Source organism: Schistocerca nitens, chromosome 5 (genome assembly GCF_023898315.1).
Source record: "Schistocerca nitens isolate TAMUIC-IGC-003100 chromosome 5, iqSchNite1.1, whole genome shotgun sequence".
Taxonomy (NCBI): Eukaryota; Metazoa; Arthropoda; class Insecta; order Orthoptera; family Acrididae; genus Schistocerca; species Schistocerca nitens.
The window spans coordinates 616,034,680-616,055,591 of record NC_064618.1 but is presented as its reverse complement, the minus strand read 5'-3'; the positions used below and the strand labels follow the sequence as shown (position 1 = coordinate 616,055,591).

The 20,912-nt window shown below is 42.8% G+C and overlaps 1 protein-coding gene across 1 annotated transcript in view; it reads right to left on the bottom strand.

Annotated features, from left to right (window-relative positions):
- LOC126260619 (sodium/potassium/calcium exchanger Nckx30C) overlaps positions 1–20,912 on the bottom strand; it is a 1,588,423-nt gene that overhangs the window by 360,528 nt on the left and 1,206,983 nt on the right. Inside the window, exon 5 of the mRNA XM_049957957.1 lies at positions 17,581–17,846. Coding sequence (XP_049813914.1) covers positions 17,581–17,846 — 266 coding nt within the window. The remainder of the gene's footprint in view (positions 1–17,580; positions 17,847–20,912) is intronic.

Sequence of the window (20,912 nt, the reverse complement as noted above, 5' to 3'; positions counted from 1 at the left end):
CAGAGCTCGCTACTGGAGACGACCAAAGCGGTGACACCAAGCCTGCCCCCGGGCTGGTGGTGCGACTTGTGATCGATACGGCGGCTCTGTTCGCCGCGCCTCGGCACGGCACATTCGCACTCTGCTGGAGCACCACCACCACCACCGCCACCACCACCACCGGCGCTACGTCAGCGTCAGCGGCAGCGACACGCCGCCTAATTGCCGAGGCTGATTGCCCTGTCGTGAAGTGCGCTCGCGGGCCGCACCTGTCAGCCGCAGCCGTCGCCAAACTCTGCGATGCGAGGATTACTGGCCCCTGCCTGTTTCAGCTTAAGCGCAACCGCGCCGCTTGTCACTGGGAGCCGTTGAGGAAACAACGCTGCCAAATGGATACGGTTACTGGAAACCTGTTATACCGAAACTAACCGCTTTAATTAGAGAGGTGCTTGACACTACAGAGAAGAATATTAATACAAGAACACGAAGAGTGGCATGTGGTGACAGTACTACATATTGGTTAGAAATGAGAATATACGTAGATGCGAACAATCAGTATTGTAATGGGAGAGAGCGAGATTAAAATAAATTGAAAATGTGATGCGTCATTTGAGAAATTAGTAGTGCATGCAGAAAGAGTGAATCTAGATGAAGTGAAGAATGAAGGCATCAGATTGTGAGGAGAGAGAGAGAGAGAGAGAGAGAGAGAGAGAGAGAGAGAAAGCACAGGTATGTGATGATCTCAGGGGAAGCAATGGGAATTCCACTGTTAAATGCAGAAGAGAGAGCAGATAGGTGGAAAGAGTACATTGAAGGCCTCCATGATGGGGGAAGACTTGTCTGATGATGTGATAGGAGAAGAAACAGGAGTGCACAGGGAAGAGGTAGGGGATTCAGTATTAGAATCAGAATCCACAGGAGGACTAAAAGGAGCTCCTTAAACTTCGATTACACGATAAATCAGTGTAATCTAAAAGCCGTAAATTCAACTAAATACCTAGGTATTACAATTACGAACAACGTAAATTGGAAAGAACGCAAAGAAAATGTTGTGGGGAAGGCTAACCAAAGCCTGCGTTTTATTGGCAGGACACTTAGAAAATGTAACAGACCTACTAAGGAGACTGCCTACACTAGCTTGTCCGTCCTCTTTTAGAATACTGCTGCGCGGTGTGGAATCCTTACGAGATAGGACTAACGAAGTACATCGAAAAAGTTCAAAGAAAGGCAGCACGTTTTGTATTATCGAGAAATATGGGACAGAGTGTCACACAAATGATACGGGATTTGGGCGGATATTATTAGAAGAAAGGCGTTTTTCGTTGCGACGGAATCTTCTCACGAAATTCCAATCACCAACTTTCTCCTCCGAATGCGAAAATATTTTGTTGACACCGACCTACATAGGGCGGAACGATCACCACTGTAAAATAAGCGAAATCAGAGCTGGTACGGAAAGATATAGGCTTTTATTCTTTGCTCGCGCCATACGAGATTGGAATAATAGAGAATTGTGAAGGTGGTTCGATGAACCCTCTGCCAGGAACTTAAATGTGATTTGCAGAGTGTCCATGTAGATGTAGATTTAAAAGAGCTTCCGACGACTTGAGATCAGATAAAGCAAGAAGACACATATCAATCCTTTGGAATTTCTAAAATCTTTGGGGAAATTGGCAACTAAAGGTCAATTCAAGTTTGTGTGTAGGATATATAAGACTGGTGATGCCAGAAAACTTTCGGAAAAATATCATCCACACAATTCTGAAGACAGCATGGGCAGATAAGTGCAAAAAATATCGCACAATTATGTTAGCAACTCATAGATCCAAGCTGTTGATAAGTAATTACACAGGAGATTCGAAAAGTAAACTGAACATCGGTTAGATAACGATCAGTTTGGCTTTAGCCTTTTCTAAAGCCGAAGTCATCGTCACCAGATGGGCAATTCTGACGTTGCGCATAATAATGGAAGGAAGGCCGAAGGATATGGAGGGCATGCTCCTAGCATTCGTCGACACAGAAAATGCGTTTGACAGTGTAAAATGTTGCAAGACATTGTAAATTCTTAGAAAATTAGGAGTAAGTTATATAGAAAGTAGGGTAATACACTATACGTACAAGAGCCATGAAGATACAGTAAGACTGGAAGAGCAAGAATAAAGTGCTCAAGTTAAAAAGGATCTAGCACAAAAGGATGCAGTATTTCGCCTGTACTGCTCAGTCTATACATTGAAGAAGCAATGACGAAAATAAAAGAAAATTTGAAATGAGTGGGATTAAAGTTCAAAGTGAAATAATGTGAGTGATAAGATTCACTGGCGTCATTAACATACTGAGTGAAAGTGAAGAAGAATTACAGGATGTGATGAATGGAATGAACAGTCTAATGATTAAAGAATATGTGTTAAGAGAAATGGAACGAAGACGGAAGTAATGGTAGTAGCAGAAATAAGAATAGCAAGAAAATTAACATCAGGATTGGGGATTACAAAAGTAGATAGTAGGCAGCAAAATAACCCATGACGGATGGAACAAGGACGATTAAAAAGCAAATTAGCACTGGCAAGAAGGTCATTGCTGGCCGAACGAAATCTACAAGTATCAAACGTAGCCCTTAATTTGAGGTAGAAAGCTCTGAGAATGTACGTTTGGAGCACAGCATTGTGTGGTAGTGAGTCATAGAATGGGGAGAAACTGTAATGGAAGAAAATCAAAGCCTTTGAGATGAGGTGCTACAGATGAAAGTTAAAAATTCTTCGGACTGATAAAGTAAGGAATGAGGATATCCGCAGAATCTGCGAGGAAAGATACACATGGAAAACGCTGACAAGAAGAAGATACACGATGATAGGAACTCTGTTAGGACATCGCGTGATAACTTCCATTGTAGTAGAGGGAAAAAGCTCTAGAGGAAGACAGAGACTGGAGTATCTCCAGTAAGTAATTGAGGACGTAGCTTGCAATAGCTACTCTGAGATGGAAAGGCTGGTTGACACTGGAGAGGATTTCGTGGCGGGGCGCATCACACCAGTCAGAAGACTGATGAAAACTAATTATACTGATGACTCAAATAAATAAATACAAAAGTAAATAAAGGGGAAGCGGTGTTAGTGGACATTCCCAGTTATAGTTTGTAGCGTCTCTGCAGGAGGAGGCCACAGTTGGGGAGCAGAACTTGGATTGCATTTGGAGAAACGATGTAAAAGTCGTTCCTAGTTATACAGAGTGTCCAAGAAGTGCCACGACAAACTTGGAAGGGTTGTAGAGGATGTCTTGAGAAGCAAATCGATGACAGGAACCTGTGTCTGAAAATTTCATCCAACGACGCTATAGAGAATCGAAGTTTAAGCGCAGGCACCTACCACTAGGCCACCCATTCGACAGCAAATATGACTCTGTATGTTTACTGTAGGCGGAACGTTCACAGGAACGATAATTTTTGAATCCATGCCATTTGTCAATAAATCGATTTCTTTGAGACAATTTATAATGTTCGAACACAGTGTATGTTCCAAAATCCTACTGCAAATCGACGTTAATGATATGGGCCTGTAATTCATCGGGCTACGCCTATTTCCTTTCTTGGGTATTGGGGTGACTTGTATAACTTCCAAGTCTTTCGTACAGACCTTTCAAAGAGCGAGTGGTTTGATATAATTGATATGTGTAGAGCTACCGTATCAGTATACTCTGAAAGGAACCTGACTCGTATACTATCTGAACCGGAGCGCTTCCCTTTATTAAGTGATTTTATCTGCTTCATTACACCCACGATACGTGTTTCTAAGTTACTCGTGTTGGTAGTTGTTCTCGATTCGAATATTGGAATATTCACTTCATGTTCTTTGATGAAGGAGTTTCGTGAACCGCGTTTGGTAACTCTGTTTTAGTGGCATTGTCATGAGTGACATCATCCTTCATATCGCACTTTGAAGGTACTGGTTTCGTCTATCTGCTGGTGTAATTTACAAGTAACCAGAATCTCTTTGTAAACACCTTCATCCGTCTATATTTATAGTTTTATTTTGTTTTTATAAAATTGAAAATACTGTATATATCTCTGAAGGTATTTTTTGTTTGACATTTCGTGCTGAACAGCCGAGGTCCCACAACCATCATGTATAAAGACGGACTTACAGAGAATCTCTCTAGGCCTTCCGCGAGATTTCGAGACAAAGTTTCTCTATGGAAGCTATTAAAGGTATCTCGCATTGAAGATCGCTCTATATTTCGTGCTTCCGTAAAACTTGGGGATTTTGCTTTCTCGTAAATTTGGCATACTTTTTTGTTGCTTCGTCAAAAGTGTTCTGACCCCTTTTTGAGTACCGTGGAAGATCAGTACCACCCCCTATTATTTTATTTGGTGTATATTTCTCAACTGCAATCGGTACTGTTTCTTTGAACTCAAGCAACATCTGGTTTACACTTGTATAGATCAGGAGTGGAGACTGTCCCTTAGAAAGGCGTCAAGCGAATTTTCATTTGATTTCTTAAATAGATGTACTTTCTGTTTATTTTAGATGGGTTTGGTTTTTACAGTATTCAGTCTTGCAACACCAGTCTTTTGGTCACTAGTCCTTATATCCGTCATGATGCTCCCCACCTGGTTAGGATTGTTTGTTGCTAAGAGGTCAAGTATGTTTTCGCAATCATTTACACTACGAATGGGCTCCTGAACTAATCGTTCAAAATAATTTTTCTGGAGTCATATCTGTCAAACGATACATTCCGGCGCATTACACGGCGTCGACTCTTCCGAGATGCCGTCTCGGCGCCAAGTTTCATCTCGGGTTGTCCTCTCCATTAGCGTATCTCGCATTGCATCAATGCCACGAAATGACAATGGAATGGGTTAGTTCTCGGAATGTTCTTGCTCCTGCTGGATTCGTATCTCACATACGCATTTCAGGACGAGAAGGTGATTGCGGACGAGGACGAAACAAGTGTCTTTCCCTACTCATCAGATCTCATTGCCAGTGCATGGCAAAAGTGAAATTTGTGAAGACTGCACTGAACGTTAGAACGGTGGCTCATTTTTGTTGTTAGTATGATTTTCTGATTGCAGACATTGTAGGGGCACGAGTTGCTCATCCGCGTTTGAACTGCAAGTTTGTATCAGTACTTTGACATTTCACAAGAACATAATGTTTTTGTGAAATGTCAAAATAGCCTAGACAATTAATGCTTTCTTCTATGACAACGATTTGCATCTGCTAAAACTGACAATTCCGGTTGCACACTAAATGTGATCACGAGACTCTTTTTCAGTGACCCGATATGTGCGCAGGAAGGTGTCAAACGATTCAGTTTCCTCACATCAGCTGCCTGTAACTGCTTTCCAGAAGTTCCACAACTCACTGTTTGGATTATTAATGGTCGATCAGTCAGAACTGAACGGAAGAGTGACAGCATACCAAGCATTTGGATCTGACTTACAAGAGGACCACTCTCTAATCGGATTTTGGTAATTTTTTATGTTTGAGGTACTTGAAGTTGCAGACCTGAAATATCAATCGGCAAAGGTATACCTAACTCTCAAAATTCTAGAGAAAATATACTTCGATTTCCGAGGAAACTTCTCTAAGCTGAAGCCATTGTTTATGATGGGTCACGTGGCTCACCCGGTAACGCTGGAGCGTGGCAATCGGGTAATCGATAGACCGCTGTTTCGAATCTCGCTTTGATATTTTCTCTCATTTCATTTTGTTAGTTCAACTCGGTTATCTACATCATTTTCATACCAAATCCATCAACTGTATGCTAATTAACACAATTATAATTATTATTTTTTATGAAAAATGTATACACTGATAAGCCAAAACATATGAGCACTGCCCAACCTGACGATGGATGCCGCCTGGTTGCGTGACGCGGTAACAAAAATACGTAAACGGAGCAGACACGGACGGGGGATCTCCCTAGCAAAGATATCGGCTGAAAGTTTAGAAATCCATTGAGATAAGCGACTTTGACAAAGGGCAGCTAGAAACGACGAAGCTGGTCGAATGTTCATTTGCTACTGTCGTGAGCATCTAGAGAAAGAGGTAGAATGACAGTGAAACTACTGCTCGGCGCTTAATAGTTGGACGGCCACGAATCTTCACAGGACGTGGGGTTTGGCGGCTTTTTGGCTCTGTAAAGTAGTAAAGACCGTGATCTGTGGCATCTCTGACGAAAGCTCACAACGGTGGCGCACCTGCTAGTGTTTCGGAGCACACTGTCGTCGAACATGGAGCTCCGCAGCAGACCACCCCTATTAGTTCACATCTCGACCCAACGACATCGTCAATTACGACTGCAGTGGGGTTCGAGCGTCCACCAATGGAAATGTATCGGCTCCTTAGATAAATCACGTTTTTGCTGCTATAGGTCTGTGGTCGTCTCTATGAACGCCGTCATCGAGGTGAACGCTGGCTCGAAAAGTGCAGCGCGCCACGGTCGCAGGCCGGTGGGAGCAGTATTATGCTAAGGGAGACAGTTTCCTGCGCTTGCAATGGACCCGGTGTAGTAATCGAAGACACGCTGACAGCTGCGAATCACCTGCATCCCTTCGTACTTGATGTCTTTCCCGACGGCGATGTCATATTTCAGCAATATAATGATCCGTGTCTCGGAGCCAGAGCCGTGCTATAGTGATTTGAGGAGCGTTATAGTGAACTGAAGTTGATGGCGATCAAGTTCACTTGATGCAAATTCTATGGAAACCATATAGCTCGGTATTGGGCACCACATTGCGTACGGAAATCAGTGGCCCGTTATTTAAACGATTTGCATGACCTGTGCGTAGACATCTAATGTCACATACCTCCACAAACCTACCAACAAACTTTCAAATCTCTGATGCACAGATTCAGTGATTAATTTCGTTCTAAAGACGGACAGACAAGCTATTAAACAGGAGGTCATAATGTTTTGGTTCATCAGTCTAATTTTTTTTAATCCGAACAATATTTGTTAGCAATACGAGGTGCGGCTAGAAAAAACCGGACTGATGCTGGAAAAAACGTTTATTTACAATTATTTACAATTTCATGTTATCTCCTTCAATGTACTCTCCTCCTCGGTCTCTACACCGCTCCATACGAATTTTCCACTGTTCATAGCAATGCTGCAGATCATTTTCGTTAAGTCCATACATTACTTCCGTCGCTTTTTCTTTTACTGCTTCAACAGTCTCAAATCTAGTTCCTTTCAAAGCTGACTTGACTTTACGGAAAAGAAAAAAGTCACAGGGGGCCAAATCAGGTGAGTAGGGTGGATGATCTAAGATGGGAATGTTGTGTTTTGCCAAAAACGTCTTCACTGACAACGCACTGTGAGCTGGGGCATTGTCTTGGTGAAGGATCCATGACTTTTTTCTCCACAAATCGTTCCGTTTTCTCCGTACTCGCTCACGTAGGGTAGCCAGGACGCTAATGTAGTAATGCTGATTCACTGTTTGTCCCTCTGGTACCCAATCAATATGCACAATCCCTTTGATGTCAAAAAAAAAAAAAAAAACAATCATCATTGCCTTGAATTTCGATTTTGACATTCGTGCTTTTTTTTGTCGTGGAGAACCAGGAGTTTTCCAATGCATCGATTGGCGTTTAGTTTCGGGATCGTAAGTAAAAAACCACGATTCATCGCAAGTAATAACATTTTGTAAGAAGGTGGGATCACTTTCAATGTTTTCCAGGATGTCAGAACAAATCATTCTTCGGCGTTCCTTCTGTTCAATTGTGAGACACTTTGGAACCATTTTTGAACACACTTTGTTCATGTTGAAACTTTCATGAAGAATCCGCCTAACACTTTCCTTGTCAACTCCTGTTAACTCAGACACTGCTCTGATTGTTAAACGGCGATCTTGTCGAACAAGTTTACCGATTTTTTCAATATTTGCATCAGTTTTTGCTGACAATGGTCTGCCAGTGCGAGTGTCATCACTGGTGTCTTCGCGGCCATCTTTAAATCGTTTAAACCACTCAAACACTTGTGTTCGCGATAAACAATCATCGCCGTATACTTGTTGTAACATTACAAACGTTTCACTTGCAGATTTTCCTAGTTTGAAACAAAATTTGATGTTAACACGCTGTTCTTTCTGTACACTCAACATTTTCCGACGCACAGACAAAACGTCAACTACTTAAAACAGACGCCACGGGCAGACTGAGTGCACGAGGCAGATGAAACTCGAGCAGTAGGCGGAGCGAGATTCACGTGACAGGCCACGCGACTTTCAGCCTTATTGCATTCGTTTTATTGTTTCACCAGTACTAGTCCGGTTTTTTTCTAGCCACACCTCGTATTTTATAGAGTATCAATTATGAAGAATTTATACTCATATTTGTAATACGTGCGGTATGTAATTAGAAACAAGAAGACATGGATTTGTCATGAAAAATGGTTGTTAGATACTTGTTATGTAGCACATATTTGATGAATTTTGTATTGAAACGATGTAGGTATTCGAACGGAACGGAAAGAGACAGAAGACCATAGCGCCATTGGAACCAGCGACCTATGAATTATCCGACTATCATTGTACAACGCTACCGAGTTAGCTACACAGCCCGCTCAGAAAGATCGGCTTAACTATAGTGAGTTAATGTTCCTAGAAAATTTTCAGAGTCGATTTTTGTGTAATGTTCTGAGAGTTGCATATAACTGCGTTGGTTGATTGACATTTGAATTCTGGAGTTCACATGTCATAAATATATAAAATTAGAAAAATCCAAATGCAGTATTGTCTCCTCATTAGTTAAGACAGTGACGGAACCAGTATAAGTATTGCACGGAAGTCCTGAACGCTGTGAGTCCAAGACATAATACGTTACAAGTGACGATCGTCTTACAAGACTCTTCGTTAACCTAACGTTACCATCATATACTTGTAGCAGAGAGTACGACTTGTAGCTGACGTTTCTCTGAAACGAGCTGTCTTCAGGATATGGATATTTCTTTGTCTGATCTGTTTTCGAAAAAAGTGATTTGCAATACATGAAAATAAAAACTGGAGATGACTTCAGTAATTAGGCAAGCAGTCTTACTTGAAAACACTACGTAGTGTGTCGCTACCAGATCTTCATGGCACTCTCGGCACACCACATTAGCAGTCTCGAATTAACTAACTGTATAAAGCCGAAGCTATTTTTGGCACAAAGATTGATCTAAATATTTCATTACATACTCTCAGTGAACGCTTCCGAGCCATGTGTGACAGACACTGTATGCATTATCAGAATAGTTGCGCAAGTCTCGATTTATGTTTCGAGCGTTTGAGTAAATGCTTTTTGTTTCTTCTAAATGCATACTTCCGATTTCGTGCCACACGCTTTGAGCAACTGAGTTTGCACTCCTTCTGCACGATGATTCCGTGATGACGTTAGAAACTTTCAGCGATGATGGAGAAGGGTGTCAATTTGAGTAATTACATGCACCGGTACTGTTGTTGCTAGGATTGTGGGACTTGAAACTTTCAGAGGTTGTAGAAGGGACCAAAACAAGAAGAAATGTCCTATAAACATGAGATCTGAAATGCATACGTTAAGAGGAATGGGCACTTTTCATCTTGGGTACTGTGAAAGCCATATCTTCTACTGAAGAAGTGCCAGTTGCTTTCAAAGTTGCCTATCCTACAGTCTTCGCAGTATTCCACTTTCAGTGGTACCAGAACGATTTTCGCTTATAGCTTTCGACTGGGTGCCTTATCTAAGATTGATACATTTACCCTCCTCCATCATCGCTAAAAGTTTAGATGAATCAATCACTGCTGTCTAAGAAAAAAGGGCTTTACTCAACTGCTTGAGCCTATGTCTGTCAATCTGTGAAGTACAGCGCGCGAAGACACAGTACAAAATTCAGTGATTAGCAAAGAGGTAATTTTGGTGTACATGTTCGTTCCTAAGCTGAAACACATTACACAATGAAGTTTTGGGCAGATTTACCCGGTAATGGAAATTAATTTAATTTAGTGAAGGCTTCTAGAGTGTCTGTTCTTTCAAAAGTTAAGAAATTGGTAACAGGACTAAAAAGAGTTGGTATTTGTCTTCAATGTAAGCCATGTGAAGTACTTCCCGGAATCACAATAACAGATGAAAAAGCAAAGAAGTCCAGGATGCATTACTGGAAGCCTGACGATTAGAGGGGTATGAAATAGCTGACGTCATGGAATTATCAAAAGAAAAATTATGGTACAATTTACATACATAATTAACAATAGAGAAACTTTGTAGAAGATGCTTTCTACTATTGTTGAGTGTTGAGCAAAGTTGAATTTTCCATGTAATTGCGTAGGCATTCACGGCCAGAGTCAATTTCAATAAAGATCTTTTGGGCATAAAGTAGTGTAATTTCGAAACACTAAAAAGAAGTACACAACCACGGTTACGATTGTTTTAACAGATGTGCTTTGCATTTTAGAGGGCCAAGGTAAAAACAGTAGGAATATAAGTTTTATACTTGTTAGTTGTATTTCAAAATCACGCAGATGCAAGCCCAACAGTATTTTGTGGAAAATGAATTTCTCATGTTTGGGCCACAGATATTTATTGTAGGTGAGACGTGGGACCACAGATACAGGTCAGGAACGAGAAGTAGTGATTTCATGTGGGATTCTAAAGGGGAAACTCCTACTGACTGCGTTGCGAATGGTGAACCAATAACTTGTGTTGTTGTGCAGTATTCTGCACCAACTATATGAAAAAATACACGAAAAATCGCCAGGACTGAAAAATAAAAAAAAGTTATCTTTCACGAAGACAATACACATGCCAACAAAGATGCTTCAGAAAAGACAAAACTAAGAATGTGAAGTAGGGATTGTTTGAAAATTGGGTTTATTAATTAGATTTGGAATCCTGTGATTTCCACCTATTCTCACACCTGAAGGAATTTAAAAAAAATTTGTACGCCAACGAAGAGATCATAGCAGACCTTATAAAAACGAGCTTGAGGGATGGAAATTACGCATTGGTAAAACGTCGTGCAAAGTTCATTAACTTATAAAGTGATACTTCATAAAATAAACGCATTCTCACACTGTCAGGCCACGAATGTTTTTTTTCTTTTTTTTTTCCTCGCAGGTTAATGAGTACCTGGAGGAATAGCGAACTATATCTTGCAGTCCCGCTTAAAACTGTTCTTCGTGAGAAGCTGTTATGATTTTTTCTTGTTTCGTGCAAAAACCTTCCTTTTTTTCATCGGCATTTTGAAAGCCACGCCAAATAAACGAAGTGACATCATCTTGGTAATGGCTTCACCTAAGGAAGAACGAACGCGCTGAATTGATGGCTGGGGAAATGAGAATTATTTGTGTGAACCCATCCGTTTAATATCAGGAGCACGCTTTCGGGGTGTGACAGACTTCCAGAAGTGACATTTTGTGCTCTGCTGAGGGTTACGCCGCTGCCGAAATCCTATTTGTGCAAACGCGAGCCATCGCGCCGGGCTCAGCGGCCCAGGAAAGCAGCGCCACCAGATTGCAATTTCGGCTCGGATTTCGCTCACGGAACGGCCTTCGTGGCCAACACGGGGAGGAGAGAGATTATCCTTGCTATTGAAGGAACTGTGCGTCGCGTCGAACCGTTCTACACAACTCAAAGCCCGCCACTTATAACAGAAATCCGAGATGAAACCAGCCTAGCCGATTCTCACTCGCAGGTCGACGTACAATACGCGATAGTAAGTCTCACACCCAAGGAAATGATGCGAGTTTTTAAATTTCCTTCAACTAATCGATGATTGTTAAGAACTGTATTATCGGTTTCGGTCTATGATCAAACCATCTTCAGGACAATCTTCGTGTCCGATTGTCAATACGACGTAGATCTTAATATTACACATCAATTATGTGTTATGTTAACATCGATGCTGTATTGACAATCGGTCTAATCAGTAGTTGGTATATCTTTGCAGTGTCATAAATGCTCCACTGCATAATCTTTGACCTACCTTATTCGGTGCGTGAGATTACCACACACAAAGGTCTATGAGGTTAAATGGATATATACGTTAGCTATATAAAGCTGCTATTAGTCATGGATGAATGTACGTCTCATAACTGTTATTCCAATTACGCAAATGCATAGCTAAGATTTTTACGTAAGAACTTTATATAGTGATATAAAACGTGATGAATTTAATGTCTTTTCACGTAATAACTACAAACTTTAATATTAAACACTTTGCTACATTTGTTTTTGTTCTTCTTTCGTAGAACAGACCCGAAGAGGGTCTGATTCTAGACCGAAATCTATCTTCTCTAATAAAATATATTGATAGGGCTGTGTCCTGCATAATGCAGTTCTACAGCACCACCTCCATAAAATACTTCTGATCGATGGTCGTTGAGTATTTTACTTGACACTTCTCTCGAACCAAATTTTTTAATGAATTCTTAACGAGAACGTACAAGAGTTAATTGTGCACAACTTATTCATTTAATTAGTTTATATGTAGTATATCGAATTGTCAAGCAAAGCAACAAAAGAGATAGCAAGTTGAACATCGAATTTTTTGTTTTTCGTTTGCTCACCAACCGAGAGTGTACAAACCAAAAAAATGTTCCAGTGTTGACCAATGAACTAATGATATCAAAGTTTGAGTAGCAAAAGAATTTAAAATTTTAGAAAGCAGTCTTTCAATGGAGAGTGAACAGCGATCGATGTAAAATTTTTCAAAAATTTTTAGTAAAACATCCCTGATCGCAACATATGATTATTTTGGTTGGCAAACGGTTCAAGTAAATACGAGTAATTTAGACCATCTTCAGGCCATGAGCATAACGCGGGCGACTGGTGGACTGTGCAAGATCGTAAGACCGTAATCGAGTAGCAGACTAATTTGCTACATAGTGCGCTGCTTTTAAGGGTGATTTCCATGCAGTTGACAGCGTTTCTTCGTGGTCAGACCCACGAGCGAATGGAATTTGGTTACTAGTGAGTCCCACGTTAATGAACTTAGCCTGACCACTCAAATGATGTCTCTGCCAAATTACCCTAAACGTTGTACCAATCTGGGACTATCTTTCAGTATATTTGGTAGTAACCCTCCACTACAGCAATCCCCGTAACTCACTTATTCTATATAAATCGTGAAAACCTCCCACTACAGGGGGCTGGACCTGCTACCAACTGTTTGTTTCTTCCCCCACACACTAAAAAGTAGTCTTACTACCAAGGTTGACCTTTAGGTCCTGCATGACATTGCCTATTCAGTATATTTAGCAATAGCCATCTATTAGAGAGGGCCCACAGAAACGCCACGAAACCTTCATTTGGAGCTACAGTCGCTGGCCTAAACCTGTTTCTACCCAGTAGACTCCCGCGGTTGCCGTTTTACCTTGATCCAGGAACTTAGCGGTGCGTCCTTGAGAAAGTGGCACATGGAAAGCCCTCACATCTCGGAAATGGAGTGCCTGTGGTCTGATTTTACGAATCTTTCTCCCCCTGCACTCGCCTGTCACGCTGACGGCCGGTACAAACCTGACGACATCCCAATCTCTTGAAACGCCAGGCCACTCGGCTCGTAGTATAGACAGGATTACGGCCTCACCAACACAGTAGCTATGTACGAGGGATATTCGGAAAGTAAGTTCCGATCGGTCAAGAAATGGAAACCACTGTGAAAACCAATAAAGCTTTGCACATATGTGTTCGAGAGTGTCTCTAGTACGCCTGTCAGTTGCATCACTTTGCTCTTTTCAATTCTGAGCACATGGTGAGCACATAAATATGCGTAGAAACTAATGTCTCCCGCCACGTATGAGGTCCTGGTGCGAGATTTAGCCTGATGTTATGCAGCCCACATTACAGAACTGTCGTACGGTTCCAACTTCGTGACAATTCTCGGTCTCAATCTGCAGGGGCAATGAAAATGCTCCTGCAGCGTTTTCTATGGAAAGCGTTTGATCACCCGCACTATAGCCGGCAATTGGCTCCCTCTGTGTTTCATCTCTGTTCACATTAACTACTGGCTATGAAGACAACATTTTCGCACAGACAGCGAGCTATAGGTGAGCGTAGAGAATTGGCGGGAAGCATAGGCGGCTGCCTTCTATGACGAGGGTATTGGAAAGTTGTTACAACGCTACGACAAATGTTTAAGCTGGAGTGGTGACTATGTAGAGCAGTGGCCGGAAGCTGTAGCTAACTGTTGCAGATAAAATATTTCTGAGTATCACTGTGGTTTCCACTTCGAGATCAATCGGAACTTACTTTCCGATTAGCCCTAGTATAACACGTTTATACCTATCTCGTCGGACGGAAAAATGTTTTCTGCTATAACGCTGCACAGGAAGCAATTTACTTCGATAATAAAGACGATCGACTAGAGCTGGATGTGATCTCCAAGGACTCGTGTAACTGAACGATCGTATTATACATAGGTCTGCAAACATTTTATTATTTCTACCCACTCCAGATATGAATGCGTAATCAGTAAACAAAGTCAGATTTTGGAGAGCAAGAAAGTGCAGGCACGAGAACCAGTGAAAAGTACTGTCTCCTACGTTTTTTCTCCTTAAATAAATTTTGTTAAGTGAACGAATTGAATTCGGCGAAACTCCGTCTCCAACCCACTGCAGCAATAACTTTCTGCCTCGAATGATGCCATTACTGCAGTCGCTTGTAAAATGGCCGACATCGATGTTCATGTAAGACAGAGTTCAATGATAGAATTCTTGAATGCTTCAAGGTTGAAACGCTCATTCGCATTTACGAAAGACTGAAAAATCTGTGTGGTGAAGCAGCAGTAGATATCAGCACTCTTAGACGAATGGTTCGACACTGTATCGAAACTGAAAGGCAAACACCGCTGGCTGAGGAAATGCGGAGAGGCGGGCCGGTGACTGCAGTGTGTGTGACTCCGGTTCACTTTTTGGAGCAGGGATGCACAATAAATTCTGCCCGGAACGTCGTAACCCTTAAACAGCTTAAGGCACTCTCTAGCGAGTCTCAACGAAAGCTATGGCGGATGTTCTTCTTTTGCATAACAGTGCGATACTGCACAACAGTCGTCACACCACTGAAGAGATCGTGAAAATTGATAGGGACGTTTGCGTCGTCCACCATACAACCCTGATCTGGTACCATCAGACTTCCATCTGTTCGTGCCGCTAAAAGAATATCATCGCAGGATTCACTATGAAGATGAGGAGGTCGTAAAATCGTCCGTACGTCAATGGCTTCCGAAGCAGGACCGGCTTTGATACACCGGAATCCATAATCTTTATAAAAGATGGACCAAAATTGTGGAAATAGACGGAGATTGTATTGAAAAGTCACAAATTAATCGTCAATGTTGTGGTTTTCAACTTATGTTGTTGCATTTGAAATTCTTGGCAAATAATAAAAAGGAGGCATTACTTTTTTTACCGATCCTCTGCAATGCAGCGTCGAAATCCAATGAGTAGAACGGCGTGATTGATAGTGGCTCATGAAACGGACTGTACTAGACTGAATCACAGCTGCCTGCCTGGCCACGCTGCTGCGAACAGCTTCGCCCGTGTGACAAGTCGCGCAACCCTCCAGTGGCGATTGTCGACTGCGATGTGTAGTGCCTCTGAGCTATGACCGTTATCGGCTGTTAATGGCGAGATTCACCCTTATAACACAAATAACGCCACAATCCTTAGCATGGCTTAATCGGGATGGTAGAATACGTGGTGTCTCGAAAATATTTGTTCATTTTCATAACGCTTTATCTTCTACACGAAAGAAGATAATAACAAGGGGCGGATTTTAGCTTACGCATCAAAACGATGTGTTTATCCTTGGACACTTGTAAGTTGGCGGTCAATGTACTTGCCAATTAGGATCGCCTGGTGCAGCTAGGGAGCTGACTCGTTCGTTCGTCTGGCTATTGTCACAACTGTGAGAATACATGGAACCTTTCAGTTTTCTACATGACAGTGCACCACGTAATGGCAACTGCATGTTTGAGCATTTCTTAACAATACGCCGAAGCAAGGGGCCTACTGATCTGACGTTACACCACTGGCTTCCAATGTCATCTGATTTCACGATATCTGATTATTTTCATGAGGATTTGCTATAGACTGCGTGTGTGAGCTCCCATTCCAACAAATTTGGCTGAACTTGGACTCCGCATGGCAACGTTGAATGCGGCAACTCTGGGAATGCTCGAAAATGTATCTAACGTAATTTAACTATTCCATGCATGTCTGTCGTGTGTCCAGTGCAGCGAACATTAAACAGTTACGAAAGGTAACTGAAAACTTTGATCCAAAAGGTAACAGTGAAAAGTGAAAATTTTGTATGCGAATGAATGTAATAGATATGCAGTTCTTCATTTACGTATGCAGAAAGTACGGTCTTTGGTGAAACCAAACTATCTTTCTGAAACATTTTGCGTATCTCAAGGGACGCGGGCTGACATATGCTCGGGAAAAGCTTCTGGAAGTAAAACCACTTCATACAAGTGTAAATGCAGAAAGCTTTGTATTGCGGTGAGACTCTGCATCGCACACAAACAGAATCTACGCTGCTAAGTTACGCTAACGTGACCAACTGTCAAGAGCCTGAGTGACCAACTTTTGCAGCGCGGGCCGTTACGAGACGTGCTGCAAGCCAGTGAGGTTCTGGAAGGCACCGGCGTGGGTGTGGAGCCATGTCAACTCCAGCGCCGTAGCTTTCTCTGTTGAGGATCCACGCCTTTCGAGGCGGTCCCACAGACTCTCAACTCAGTTTAAATCCGAGGATATTGGTGGCCAGAGGACCACCTCTGTGCTACATGTGGATACTAAGTGCGTCTATGGTTAACCCATCCTTTGATCATTGTCGCCCCATTAGCCACGAATTTAGAAGGGACGCAGAAGCAAGGTTTAAGATTTATAAGTATGGAACTGAAAATGTGTTAGGAACCAGGAATCATCACATTTTATTATATTTACAAGCATTTTAATCAATAAGTCGGAGTCAACAAATGTTCATTTTACCCGTAGTACTAGTTAGACTTTCAGTAACTTAAATTCATCCCCTACACCGTCCAGCTATAACCCATGGCGGATCCTACAGCGTTTCCTTGCGCAATGATTCAGTACAGGCCACTGACTGTCATGAATTATGAATTATTTAAATTAGCTCAAGGTTTGATAGTTTGAATTTTACATTCTTAAATGCACGGCCTCCAATTGTTATACAGTATGAAAACAATTCAGGCTGCAGCCGTATTCCTTAAGGGAGAAAATTTCCGCGGAGTACGAGAGCTAGTAGCAGCGATTACCCTGTTTCTCTATTTAATATTGCAACCTTTTACACATAATATAGCAATACTTCAATGTATTATGTAAAAAGTCCAGTGACTGTGTCATTTGCATGCTGTAGAATTTCAACTCCCTGGTACAGCACTGCGCAGCTGTAGCCCGAAGAGCCCCGACAGTACAAGTGGACCTGTGGCATATACCTGGCACGTCTACCACCACCTGTCACGTAATACAACTTAGAGTTCGTCTACACAGACGGCTTGGCTTTTAGCCACGCAACCTCGGTACCGCAAGCAGGTTTTTACGCCTCGTTGGTGATAGCTGGAAACAACGCTGACAAATGTCAGCGCCTTCTTTCTCCGTACGAAGTATAGCGTCTAGCGGGTACTCACCGTGTCGACGGCCTGGTCGTCGATGCCCGCGGCGACGCCATTGGGCTGGTCCTGCAGCCGCGTCTCCGCGTCCTTGTCGAGCAGCTGCTGTTGCTGCTGCTGCTGCTGTTGCTGCTGCTGCTGCTGGAGCAGCTGCTGCTGTTGCTGCGCCGCCACGTGGTTGGCCGCCGTGGACGTGGCCGCGCCGTTGCTGCTCCGCTGCGCGTCCAGCAGCACCTTGAGCGACGCGATCGCGTGCAGCTGCGTCGCTTTCTCGTCCACCTTGCCTGCAACACCGCAAGCGTACAGTGGGTGAAGCGCTGAACAACAAAAGTTGTTTCAGATATCAAAAGACGATTTCATTTTCCATCTCGGCTGTTTTAAGATCACAGTCATTTGCACTACTGGCCATTAAAATTGCTACACCACGAAGAAATGCAGATGATAAACGGGTCTCCATTCGTCAAATATATTATACTAGAACTGTCACGTGATTACATTTTCACGCAGTTTGGGTGCATAGATCCTGAGAAAACAGTACCCAGAACAACCACCTCTGGCCGTAATAACGGCCGTGATACGCCTGGGCATTGAGTCAAACAGTGCTTGGATGGCATGTACAGGTACAGCTGCCCATGCAGCTTCAACACCATACCACAGTTCATCAAGAGTAGTGACTGGCGTATTGTGACGAGCCAGTTGCTCGCCACCATTGACCAGACGTTTTCAATTGGTGAGAGATCTGGAGAATGTGCTGGTCAGGGCAGTAGTCGAACATTTTCTGTATCCAGAAAGGACCGTACAGGAACTGCAACTGCGGTCGTGCATTATCCTGATGAACTGTAGGGTTGCACAGGGATCGAATGAAGGGTAGAGCCACGGGTCGTAACACATCTGAAATGTAACGTCCACTGTTGAAAGTGCCGTCAATGCGAACACGAGGTGACCGAGAGGTGTAACCAATGGCACCCCATCCCATCACGCCGGGTGATACGCCAGTATGGCGATGGCGAATACACGCTTCGAACGTGCGCTCACCGCGATGTCGCCAAACACGGATGCGACCATCATGATGCTGTAAACAGAACCTTGATTCATCTGAAAAAATGACATTTTGCCATTCCTGCATCCAGGTTCGTCGTTGAGTACACTATCGCAGGCGCTCCTGTTTGTGATGCAGCGTCAAGGGTAATCGCAGCCCTGGTCTCCGAGCGGACAGTCCATGCTGCTCCAAACGTCGTCGAACTGTTGGTGCAGATGGTTGTTGTCTTGAAAACGTCCCAATGTGTTGCCTCAGGGATCGAGATGTGGCTGCACTATCCGTTACAGCCATGCGGATAAGATGCCTGTCATCTCGACTGCTAGTGATACGAGGCCGTTGGGATCCAGCACGGCGTTCCGTATTACCCCCCTGAACCCACCGATTCCAGTCACTGGATCTCGACCAACGCGAGTAGCAGTGTCGCGATACGATAAACTGCAATCGCGATAGGCTACACTCCGACCTTTATCAAAGTGGGAAACGTGATGGTACGCATTTCTCCTCCTTACACGAGGCATCACAACAACGTTTCATCAAGCAACGCCGGTCAACTGCTGTTTGTGTATGAGAAATCGGTTGGAAACTTTCCTCATGTCAGCACGTTGTAGGTGTCGCCACCAGCGCCAACCTTGTTTGAATGCTCTGAAAAGCTAATCATTTGCATATCACAGCATCTTCTTCCTGTCGGTTAAATTTCGCGTATGTAGCACGTCATCTTCGTGGTGTAGCAGTTTTAATGGCCAGTAGTGTATTCACTCTAATACAAGAGTTAGGCGAAGTGCTATTTTAATTCGTTGCTTCAGCCTCCATGTAGGAGTCATAGACGTTTGAGACTTGGAAAGCACTCTGGAACCATATAGTTTCATTTGATTAAAGCACCTACGTCTGTGTTACATGCACGATCCTGGTTCTTTCGATGCTGGCCTGCCGTTCCATTACAGTTGGAGTCACTCTGCAATGCTGTTCAAGTTTAAGGGGAATGCCAGATAGGCTGAGGCGTGAGTGCGATTTGGGACTGAGCAGGGAGGCATGGTAGGGTAGGCCGTGCAGTTCTGCACAGCCACTGTGCCAGGGTTAGGGTGTTGTAGTGGTTAGCGTATTTGCCTAAAGAGCAGGAAACTCGGTTTCGAATCTCTCCCTAGGCACAAATTTTGTTTTTTTGCTGCAGTCTGCATATATACGTAATTTTCAAATGTTTGCCTGTAACATGTACGTCCGTTATTTAAATAGACAACTGCCATTGTAGCAGATTGGAACGACAACAATGTTCCATACTTGTTAACAATTTAAATAACACGTAGACGAGTATGGAGGGTTGTTCTCCTTCCAGTGTACTACAACAATTGTTAAATGAGGGACGTACATTTTAAGACTCAGCACTTGAAAATGCCACAGTGCCGAGACCGCCTGATCGTGTGAAAGTAATAACTGTAGTTGTATTACGGCCAAAGTACAAAACGGAATTGTCTTCTGATAAATTTATGGCTGTGATTTCCAATATCAAGAAACTTATTCAGATGTCAAATATTAAGGCTTGATGTGTCCCGTAGACATGTATAAGCTTCATTCATCTGCGTGGTAGATAGCTATGTCCTCATTCTAGCGTAATTGAAAGTATGCAAGTTGTAACGGGTGTAAGTGCAAATATTTCTCTTGGTGACTGAGGACCGTGTACTGAACAACATCACATCAGAATTTAATTCATCTGCAGACTAATAACTATAGCTATTATGAGTATTACGCTTTTAAGTTGCTTGGTACCTCCAAGCACATGCCGCAAGAGAAAGCCATTAATGCTTATTTTCCCCTGGACAGAAAGCCAGGTGTTGAAGTATGGATGTGTCGACGAAAAACGGTTGTTTATACTGATCGGCGTGGTCCACATAGTGGTGCAGTTACGATCGTGCTGAAAACATGTTGTAATAAATTATGTGACGTGTTTGCAGGAATACTGTTAAGAGAGAGAGATGTGTGTAAATATAAAGGTATGACATATAAAAACATAGCCACTTGTATTCGTTAAACCTGTATGTGTGGCAGCGTCCGAGAAACTGCGATATCGAGGTATCGCAATGACGAGGAAGTTAGTCCACGTTTACATGAGCTTTTGCCAGTATTATTCCTTAAATTCTAAACTTCAACACACTATCAATCATTATTCTTCGAATGGATGGTTACAATAAAGCACTTCTCGATTCTGGCTTATTGAGCGGAAAAATGTAGAAACGTAAAATTTTTACTTGACGAAAGTGCAAAGAAAGAAATTCCAGAAAAGAAATTTAAAGAGACCTTACGTACGACCCACGGACGA